The following is an 11,306-nucleotide window of genomic DNA, read 5'->3' as shown; positions in this document are numbered from 1 at the left end:
CCATTTTCTGAAAAAAGCAGCAAGTGAGTCTGTGTAAATCTGCATGCTGTAAATGAGGTGAAGTCTTAGGAATGTGGAGATGGTACAACATGGTATTGAAAAACAGACTGGAATGTAAAAGACAATATGTAACTGGTAACAGAATCCAAGATAAACATATATGAAAATGTGAATGGTGATTGATAAAGAAGCCTCCAGAAGCTTCCAGGCTTTGTTTGAAGTCCACCCAAATGACTGAAAAAGAGGCGCCAGGGTCTTAAGCATGTGCTCATAGCAAAAAGATATGTAAATAAGTGAAATGCATAGGTAATTCCATGCTAATGAAGTAAACAGTAAACAGAGGCAGAGCTTAAAATGGGAATGACTAAGGGTGGAACAAAGGAGAGACAAAGGTGGGATAAACGTTAATAAGCATAAACCAAGGTGTATAAATATGGAAAAAAAAATAATGTTCACTGCAGCTCCCCGGTTTGTTGGAGCTAGTCCAAAGCTGTTCCCATTTTGAATAAAGCTGTTGATGAGCAATGTGTGCAGGTGATGTGTGATGGCATTGGTCTATTGTCTCCCTAGTCATTGGGCATTGCATGGAGTCGAGGTCTAACAGTTAGGATCATCTTCCCTCGTCCTTGAATCTCCTAGCACCCCTAATGGAGGATGTTTTAGGAGCAGTGGTTTTGGGGACCACATGGTAACTCCATTTCTGGTTTCTCCCAGTATGACATGAATAATGCATACTGCAGAAGAACTTTTCTATAGAGGCAATCAACTCCAAGAAGGTGGACTGCTGAGAACTGGAAATAAGCAAAGTGCTTTGGCTATAAGAGTCACTGAGTTTTCATTTAAAATGTGAAAGTGATTTTTTTTGTTGTTGAGCATTTTCCTTTTTTAAATCAAATTTCATTTGCACTTGCTTCTGGATTTCCTGTTTCAATTCAAAGCAGTAATGCTGAAATACCTCAGGAAGTCTTTTTATGGTATTTTCTGATCAGCTGGATCAAAGAAAATACTGAATCTCACGAACAAGCTTCATCTCAAAAGATTTTCAATGCAAAACTGCAATCCTGAAATAGATAAACCTTCAAATTGTGCATTTTAATGCCAACCAAGGGCATCATTTTCAGTGGTGCTGAGATCCTAGAACTCTTCATGACATCAGCTTGGAAAACCAGGCCATTGAGCCCTTAGACACTCATCAGTGGAAAAGACAGACTAATAATGTCACCCAGGAACGTATTCTCAATAATTATAATCATAGCTTTTCCCAGCAGGAATCATCAGTAGGACCAATACCTGGATAGAGAGCAAATTAAATAAAAGAGAAAGCAGATAGAAAAAAACTGGAAAGATGCAGAGATGCATGGAGGATGGTGGCAGAAAAAGACACTAGTGAAACCACACTGCAAGAAGCAACAAGGAAATGGGGGGGTGGAGGGGAGGGAAGGTATGGAGGGAAGATTTAGAAGCATGGTCATGCAGCATGATGGATGAAGAAACACAACAAGGCACAGAGATGAATGGCTGGTTTAGTGGATGAATTGCTAGAAGTGCTGCAGGAGCCTCATCAGATGGGCTGCATTCTAGCACTGACAAATCAATGTGTTACTGCTAAACAGAAAAAAATTAATGACTTGGGAGCAGTGGCTTGATTAAGATGAGTGAATGAAGCAAATGGGAGAGATGCCAGCGCGGGTAGCTAGGGGATGTCAGTGATATGGGTGCATCTGCAAACCAGACCCCTTGGAATGGGGTTCCCCTTTCAAGGGGTGGGTAGGGCAGCTACGCAATAAAGCTGCTACATTTTTTTTATTGTCTACCTTTCCTCATCTTTCTGTATCACTTGCATTCTATTCCCATCCTCAGTTAATTGTTGGAGGAGGGGAAAAGGTTTGTCCTTTATTGTGTACTGAAGTCTTACCTGGCTAGGCTAAATCAGTTTGTAACCAGGCAGGCATCCCAGAAATGCAGGCACATGCCTGCAGCAGCTCAGGCTAGAAGCCAGGGGGTGCTAGAGCGGCCCTCCTTTTCTTTCACATTGCTGAGCTGAGGCGGCCTGGCCCAGGCAGGATGCTCTGATTAGGGAGAGGTTCCCCCTTGCCTGAATAGCTCAGCAGGGAATGTTTATCACCCCTAACTCAGTGTTTATCACCCCATTAAGAAAACAGAGAGATGTTACCAGATATCTGTTGATTTTGCCTTTGTCCCATGTGACACAGCTCAGAGGCAGCCAGCATGTGGTCTGCTAGTTAATTCTCTGAGATGTCTGTGAGGGACGGGGCGGGGGTTGTGAGGGAAGGGGAATGCCTGCCTAGCAGAGAGTGGGGAGGGGAGGCGGGGAGCAGAAGCCAGGCAGATGCGTGCAGAGACTGCTGGAGCTGCTGCCGGGGAGCAGGGGGAGGGCCAGTCCTGGTGTGGAGCAGAGAGCCGTGCCCAGCACAGACAGCATACTGGGATGCTGGGGGAGTCTGATTTAATTTAAACCAGGAAGGAGTCTGGGACAGACATTGCATAAACTGGTTTGAGCCAAATCAGTTAAGTCTGATACTACATTCAACCAGGGTTATCTCAAATCAATTTCAGCCATTTTCAAACTGGTTTATGTGCACTGAACATCTGTTCTGTTACAGGTTTAAACCAGTTTCTGATCACTTAAACTGGTTTATGTCTATAGTCTGTCCCTAGTCTTAGAGTTAATTTGTGGGAAGTGCAGCTTCCCTTTGTGGTGCAGAAACCATGATGGAAAACAGCATTACTAAATGCCCTCTTCCTTCATTATACTTCTTTTCATAAAGCAGTAGCAGAATTTAGAAGCTCCCAGCATTCTTGTGTGGGACTCCATTCTGGCCTGTCACATGCCCCATGCATTTATCTTTCTGAGTCTCGCTAAGCATACTGGTTGAGTCCACCACCTTGGTATCACTGAGCATGTCTACACACGCATTAATGTGCATTCATTAATGTGCATTAAATCTAATACCTCTGGGCATTTATATATGTACCTTTGTCTGCTCTGATGATCTGGAGATCTGGTGCATTGGAGCAGACTTGATTAATTGAGTCTTCTCCACACGCAAGCTGACGTGCCTGGTATGCCATCACGTGCATTTGTATAAATGGTGAAATGCACGTCAGCACTGAGAAAATTGTGGCAGTGTGCTTTTGAACTAAAGTACCTTTGATTTTTCTCAGCGCTGACACGCTGCCATTTTCTCAGTGCTGACATGTATTTTGCAGTTTATACAAATGTATGTGCCAGTGCAAACGTGTACAAAGGCCCCCGGGGCACCTCTACACATGTGCTTTAATGCACAGTAGATTATTTAACTGTGCATTAAAGTATCACATAAGAAACCATGACGTTACACTAATGCACAGTAAAATAGTCTACTGTGCATTAAGCATCACTAAAAAAGTATGCAAATATGGCACTGTGCATTAGTGGAGCCTAATGTGCATTAATTTAGGACCTCACTTTGGAGGGCGCCTGTACATGAGTGCAGAGGTTGCTCCAATGCACTGTAATTTCAACCTGTCAGAGCCGACATTATTAACCAAGTCTGCTGGAGCGTGGCAATTACTGCACTCCAGCAGCCTCCTGTGTCTCATGTATCAGTGTCCCTGCACTTAAAAATGGTGGTAGGGGCACTTGAACTAAAGCTCTTTGAATGAACTTGAGATGCAGCAGTGCTTTAATTAGAATTGGTGTGGCTCTTGGAGCCACCCCAGAGCATGTGTAAAACTGCCCAGAGGTACTGAATGCACATTAGAAAAGGCACATTAATGCATGTTAATTCCATTGTGAGGTAGTGGGAAAATGCGCATTAGCCGGTCTTAATACACATTAACTATAGAGCATGGTTTTTAAGTGATGCTTAATGAGCATTAGCCTATTTTAATGTGCATTAATGAAATAGTATGTTTTTTTCAGAGACCCTTTAATGAGCATTAAAATAGGCTAATTTAGTTCACACTATTACCAGCTCAGATAATACCACTGGTAAACTGGATAGTGACAGGACAGACAAGGTTGAGAGGATCCTCTCAGCCATCTTTAGGCTTAGTAATTCTCAGTCAGACTAGGCAGATCTGTTGGTTTTGGTGGGCTCTAAAATCTCATAAAAACAGTTTTTCTTGCCACAGTTCTGCCAGAAACAGAATTGTCGTATTTTGATGTTCCAAGCCTGAGCCGGGAAATAAAGATTTCAGGTAAAAAAATAGAAAATAATGAGTGAAGAAAGAAGCACTGAACATATCTGAGACCCATTATTCAGTGTGGTGGTCCATGCAGAAGTAAGCTGCCGTGGTTTAACTTCCAGTTAGCATGCAACAGGAATAAACAAATGGAACAATTACCATGGAGCAGCTGAGGTGAGAAGTCACTCCCCTTATAACTTTATAAATTGGTTTGTCTGTCCATGGCCCATGTTACAGGTATTTTTACAGTTACTCAGTGGTGACAAAATGATACTGGCTTTTTCAATAGAAAATTCAGCTTCTGCAAAAGCCAGTATTTTTTTACTGCATATTTTTTCAGGGGTGGGGGGTTTGTATTGGAAAATCAAAACCAAAAATGTTCAGGTTAACTCAAATAAAGCACTTGCATTTGTTGACCCTACCTGGAGCATTTTAATTGAAATCAGTGTGCTATTAATCCATATCTCTTTGATCTATTGCAGTCATCCTGGGAATGTATCGTTGAGGTATATTTTGCTCCTGTTCCCTTCTAACAGCTGAAATCCCTAATTGGACTGCATCTCCCATAGTTCCTCACTGTTTTCACTGTCCTTGGACCAACCTGAACCATAAGGGGAAATAGTATCCAGCCAGGATGCCCAGCCCAAAGAGGAGAGTGAGAGTCAGGCACTTAACCTACAGTTTCTATAACCACCACAGCAGCTCTAAAGGTATCAGCCAAGCAAATTCCAACCAAAAGGGATTAAACATATAATTCAGAATTGTCAACACAGTTTGGTTTTATCAGAAAGGTCAAAATGAAGCTTGTGGAGGCTTCCATTCCACAAAGAGATTTTATTTAGGTTTTTTTGTCTGGATTTGGGGGGAAAAACAAATTCAAAAATTTCTGAATTGTCTGTAGGACAAAAGTTCTGATTTTTATCATCTATAGTAAATGGCTGCATTAATAAGTGGATAATCAATTACACCAGCATTCAATAATGTGTATATAACCATGTCTCCTAACCATATCTATCAATGTCTGCTGGTGTGCTCAGTCTTCCTATAACTTATGGATATATAACATGCTAATAAGAGCTAGCAATCATGTATGGTTTTTTAAAAGAAGCTGTTTAAAATTTATTATTCGGTGAGATAGGATAGACTTTTAAGAGATTCCTGGCTGTACTCCATTAGGAACTGCTAAAAAACTCTTTGATTAATTTTGCACTTGGTTTGCTTTATTTGATCAAAATTTTGGCTCAGACGTGAATACTGTGAAATTTACATCTTCCTTAAGAGATTCTGTGAAGAAAGCAGCATACCGAGAGGAGGGGTTCAGGGAGGAGAGAAGTGAAAATGAGGTCTACATGCCAAACTTTTGACTTTGCAGCCAGAGCACAGGGTGGGGAAGAGGGCACCATAGATTTCTCGGAACTTGCCTTCTTGGATTGGAAAGGAACAGGTTCTGAAATGGAGACAAGGGAGAAAGTATGACAATGTTAGGTGAGGGCAAGTCTGTACAGGGAGAGGAGGATCTGTGCATGTAACAAGTGGAAGTGCTCTGCAGGGTAGCACAAGATCAGAATGAGATAGGGTCAGATTTGGACCTATGATGAAGAACAAAGGCCACAAGATAATACTTCCTCTGTGTGCACCAGAAGGGAACCGGTATCTGTAATGAGCACAGGTAAAACAAAGGTTAGTGTAGTTCCTGGGAGGATTAGCATGAAGAAATGCCAGCCACAGACTGCCTAGATAACAAGCACAGTGCAGCAGGGCTCCTAGAACATAGCTCCACACCCACACTTAAGCAACTCTTTTCTGCAAAATGCAGGAGGACTTCATGACAAATGAACATCCAGATACCCAGAACAGAGAAAACAGGAGAACATGGAGTTCACACCCACAGACTCACTTTAAATTATAGCAGTCCTTGCTGCGGCCCTTATCACCACGAGTCTGTCAGCTTTTCTATTACAATGATATCCCAGCACAAACAAATGGATGGTTTTATCATAAGAAAAAAATGGAAATGAAATGAAAGTTCACACAAGCAGTTTACTGTACCTCGTAAGGACCAGTAATCATTGTGATGAAAGTGCCAAGATATTGCTGTTTGAGAAGTAGCTATTCAGCAAGTATTCTGGCTATTCCTCAGAACCCTATTTACAATGTCAAAGAACAAAGCACAAGCCTTTCACCACAGCTTAGAGAAAAGGGGTATGATTACAGTCAGGCAGCTTGAGGAGGAGAATTTTGTATGATGCCATTGAGAAGGAGCCTGTCAGCTTGTTGGTTTAACTGTGTTGAGGAAAATAGCCAGCTTGCACACGGGTGCACACTTTTATTTGTGTGTGCACTCTGGTATTTTCTTATACCTTATGTACATACATACTTGCATGTGGGCATGAAAAGTGCACACATACATGTAGGCTTGTATACAGGTATACAATTGTATATGTGGGTAACAAGTTTCTTTGGAAAACTGTTAGGGGTGTACAAAGTGGGCCCTATTTGATTCAGATTTGACCCAAATTGGGGACAGTGATTTGGTTCGTTGATACGGATCACTGTCTCTGATTCAATTTGGCTGAATCCAGATCTGAAGTTTTGATGGTAATTCGGAGAATCAGTGATTTGAAAATAGACACAGCTTTAAAAGTTGTTTTTATATACCTCAAGGTACCAGTGTGGCTTGTGAATGCTGAGATGCTGGGGCACATGGAGCATCCTGCAGGAGTGTGTGTGTGGGAGGGGGGCCTCCACATGCTTGGTGGCAAACCCAGAAGTGGACCAGAAGTACTTCTGATCCACTTCCGGCTCTGCCGGGGAATGCAATGGTAGGCCTCCCAGGACCCCCCTGACTCAATGATCAGCCACAGGAGGACCCTGAGTGCCCCCCCAGACCCAGGAGACACCAGTCGCCAAGTGGGAGGGGAGTGCTGGGGAGCGCTCCCGAGCACTCTCCGGCAGACCCAGAAGTGGACCAGAAGTGCTTCTGGTCCACTTCTGAGTCTGCTGCTGAGTGCGCTGGGGACCACCCTGTCCTTCTGTGGGACACTTCATGCTTCCCAGCATCTCAGCACTCATGAGCCCCTGCTACCTAGAGGTATATAGAAAAAACATTTAAAGCTGTGTCTATGTCCGAATCTCTGAATCTTTCCAAATTGAATTGGAGAGTTCCAATTCGATTCAGAGAGATTAAAGGGTACTCTGATTTGATTCAGATTTGGAGATTCAGCCACCAGATTGGGTCAAATCTCCACTGAATTGAATGAGGGACTGAAGCTTTGCACAGCCCTAGTAAATGTGATATCTTTTAGTAGACTAACTAAACAGTTGGAAAAATTGTTCTTTGCAAGCTTTTGGGTACAAACGCCCTTTTTTAGGCATAGGGAGAGTCTGCTGGTGTTTCGTGTTTCCCATGGTGGAATAGAAGCTAATATACAAAATTCAGGTCTGTGAAAATGCAAAATGCATGGTAGTGAGGATCAGAAGCAGTAGGAGACAATAGGTGTGAGACAGATAGATGCAGAGAGAAAGTGGGAAACGTTGCCCTGGTGATAAAATGTAGCTGGTAAAATGTAGAGATGTTACCTGGGGTTACTGGATGGCAGGTAAGTTATAATGCATTATAAATCCAATGTCTATATTTAGTCCATGAATTTTTGTATCCAGTACATTTATAAAATGAAGTTTGTTGGCTCACCTACAAAAGGTATTTTGTAAATTCCCTTTGAGGATTAGAACTGAGAGACTGGAGAGAGAGTATTAGTCTTGTGAGAAATGTGCACTCACAGGTAATTAGGTATTTTTGTATCTGATGGATTTTTGGTGTGTGTTCATTCTGATATGCAGTTTTTGTTTGGTTTCACCTACATATTTCTCATCACAGCATTTAGTGCACTGGATGAGCTATATTATATTTCTGTAATCCAGGAATGGTGATGGTTCTGTTGTGGGGTGTAGTTATTGTGAGAGTATTTGAGATGTGTTGGGAGGTTTTACATTTCTTGTCCTGGCATGGTCTGGATCCATTTGGCTGGTGAGGTTCAGTGATTGTTTAAAGTCTAGGATGGGTGGTTCTGGAAAGAACTCTTTAAGATTTATATGTGGCTATGAACTTGTAGATGTAAAAATAAATGCAAGCAAGTATACCAGTGCACACATACACATGTAAATGTGTGGAGAGCACATTTTTGTGATAATGAAGGCATATGGCATGCATATACATGGATTAAGTGTCAATGAACATATGATGGCCACACAGAAATTCATGAAACTGAATACTTCTGCTAGACGTATGTACTAGATATGGGGTGTCCAACCTTTTTGAATGTGGAGCCAGATCATGAACTTTTTATCACCCAGTGGGCTGGCAGAAGCGGGCACTCATGTGGCCTGTCCAGTCTGGCCGTGGCCTGGGGGCACAGGGGTCAAGGGGTGCCCCCTGACCCCGCCATGTCATCCCTGCCACCTGGGCGGCCTCAAGGATGCTCCCACACCTGCACGCCTGGGCTCAGCAGCCAGGGGGACAGATGAGAACTCTACAGGGGGGTGCAGGATATGCAGGCACACCCCCTTCCTCCTTCTCCCCCAGGGTAGCCCGAGCCCGAGCCCAAGCGGCAGGGGTCCCTGTCTTCCCTGGGCCCCTAACTCACCATCCCCAGCATGATGTCTGCAGGCGTGGGGGGATGCAGGGAGGTGGGAGCAGCACTGGCTTCCGGCCCTGACAGCCACAGCAGCAGCAGGATCTTCCACAGGCCCAGCCGCAGCATCCCTCTGAGCCAGCATCCACGCCCCCTGTGCCCACCCCCCCGCTGCGCTGCGACCTGCTCCAGCCCACATGGCCAGCGGGGCCGGGCGCAGGGCGGGGCCGGCATGCAAATGAGGAAGGGAGGAGTGGGGCTAGGAATGGAAACCCTGCAGTGTGGGAGAGGGGAGGAGCTGGCATGCAAATGAGGAAGGGAGGGGTGGGGTGAGGAAGGGACACCATGAAATGAAGGGGGAGGGGAGGAGTCACACCGTATCGGCAACATCAAGCTGACGCGGTGCGTGTGGGAACCTTGTCCCATCCCCAGCCCTTCAGCAGCCATTAGGAATCTGCTGAGGGGCTGGAGGAGGGACAACGGGTGGGAACGAAAGTAAACAGTGTTTACTTTCGTTTCCTGTCGCAGCACCGCAGACCTCAGAAAATGGCTTGGCGGGCCGCCTGGTGGCCCGCAGGCCATATGTTGAACAAGCCTGTACTAGATGCTTCTTGGAAGCCTCTATCCAACATTGTAACAGTACATTTTGTAGATACATCACCACAGGGAATTTTACTCACCTCATTTTCCAACATGGACTAAGCCAGGTCTCCCTTTTTCTGGAAAGGGATCCATCCTGACATGCTGAATGGCAGCCACAGAGAGTTACCTGGGAGATGTTTCTAGGGCCCTGCTGATGCTGGACTACAGGGTGATGTGATTTTACAGATGGCTAATTGTGAAAAAATGGGTGTTTGTTTTCTCTGCTCAGAATCAATGCACAAATCCAAGAAAGCAAGCACGGCTAATACTGTTCCAGATCGTGGATTTCTGGCTAAGGGCAGAGAGTACCAGTACTAGCCAAGACCAGGAATCATTAGCCAAACTGGGGAGCTTCATCTAAAAATCAAAGTGGTTTTTTTTCCCAGTTATTAACTTCTGGCAGCTACACAGCTAAGTCAATGTAACTTGCTCAATTTTGTAAAGGAAGCAAAGGGATCACTCATATGATCCCTTTGACCTCATATGAGCAAAACTTTAGCCAAGAGTAGATTGTGCATGAACCAAGTTAGAAAACTGGTTTTTGTCATAAAAATGCTGACCTACCCCTAGCTCTAGCAGCTCAAATAATGTTAATATAATCAGTCACCTATGGCTACAAGGGAGTGAGGCATCCCAGTGCAAGACATCGTGAGGAAAGTAAGGAACATTTTTGGTTTGCTGGAATATTTCATGTGAATAAGAAAAGTATGCAGACCTATTGAGAAGTAAGATGGAAGATGGTTGCCTCATCATTCTGATAGATATTCAAGATTATCATATATAGCATGCCTTAAAGACACATGACTATTACAAATACATAAGGTTTGGTCAGAAAGAAAGTGAACAAATTCTCAGTTTATACTGCACTACTCGAAGAAAAGCTCAGAGTGGCCTTTCTTCCAGATTGTGCTGGAATATTCCAAGTGAAGTGAGATTAGGCTGTGGGAACCTTACATTGCACTATTTCCAGCAAAGTGAGAGGGGACTCCTACTGCTTTGTTAAAGATTTTGTGCCATCTTACCCAGCTTCAGCAGGGACCGCACACACCACAAGTAGAATTCCAAGGCTGACAATACAGAGGGGAACAGTTCCTGGGAGTGTCAGTGCCATGTCGGTCGTCAAGATGCAGAAGTTGGGAGCAGGAGAGTCTCTGAGACCTGACAGGACAGGAAGGGGTTGGAACAGACAGGGGAAAAAAGAAAGAGAAGAGGACTTTACTTACTAAGATGAAAGCTTGTCACAATTTTCCCCTCCTCTGTATACAGGTATTCAGAAGCAGACTATGGGATTAAGCATACAATGTGGTTACAAGTTCTTTGTTTTGTTTTTTTCCCAGAAACCCTGTATCAGTTTATGGCTATGAAGGACACTGCCAGCCATGCTACTGCTGGTAGCAGAATTATTGGAAATGACAAAAGCCAGCCCCTTTGCTGAGCAACCAGTGAGATTTTGGGTCATGAGGAGAGGCAGTGCAGCAGTGTGAAAGGCAACATGTTGTAGACTATGAAAGAGAGTCAGCAGGGGATCCCGCCCTGATCTAATACCACCTCTCTGGTAGCTTTGGGGAAGTCACTCAGACTAATATTTCAAGTGCCTAAAATTTGTCATCCAAGTACAGAGTGGTAAGCCCCTGCACTAGTACCCACTTAGATAAGCACCTCACTCAATAATCCAGACTCCACATCACTCTGACGCCATATAAGTGTAGGGATGTGATTCAGTATTATCATATGACAACCCCGGGAATTATCCCTGAGGTACATAGGTGCTTCCCCAATCTGCAGCCACTACCATTTGCTTTTGAACAGCACAGTGAGGAGTAGGTACCAGGTAAGTTCTGA

The 11,306-nt window shown here is 44.0% G+C and overlaps 1 protein-coding gene across 3 annotated transcripts in view; it reads right to left on the bottom strand.

The window, feature by feature from the left end:
• GABRA3 (gamma-aminobutyric acid type A receptor alpha3 subunit) overlaps nt 1–10,656 on the bottom strand; it is a 179,478-nt gene extending 168,822 nt beyond the window's left edge. For 2 of the 3 annotated variants that reach the window (XM_019540285.1, XM_019540283.1), the window contains exon 1: nt 10,487–10,656. In XM_019540285.1, the coding sequence (XP_019395830.1) occupies nt 10,487–10,575 (89 nt within the window). In that variant the 5' untranslated portion in view covers nt 10,576–10,656. The remainder of the gene's footprint in view (nt 1–10,486) is intronic. The other variant, XM_019540286.1, reaches the window with a different exon arrangement.
• Nucleotides 10,657–11,306: the final 650 nt, after the last annotated feature.

Source organism: Crocodylus porosus, unplaced genomic scaffold (genome assembly GCF_001723895.1).
Source record: "Crocodylus porosus isolate Cpor-Errol unplaced genomic scaffold, CroPor_comp1, whole genome shotgun sequence".
In the NCBI taxonomy this organism is placed as follows: Eukaryota; Metazoa; Chordata; order Crocodylia; family Crocodylidae; genus Crocodylus; species Crocodylus porosus.
This window is presented reverse-complemented; position numbering and strand designations above follow the sequence as displayed.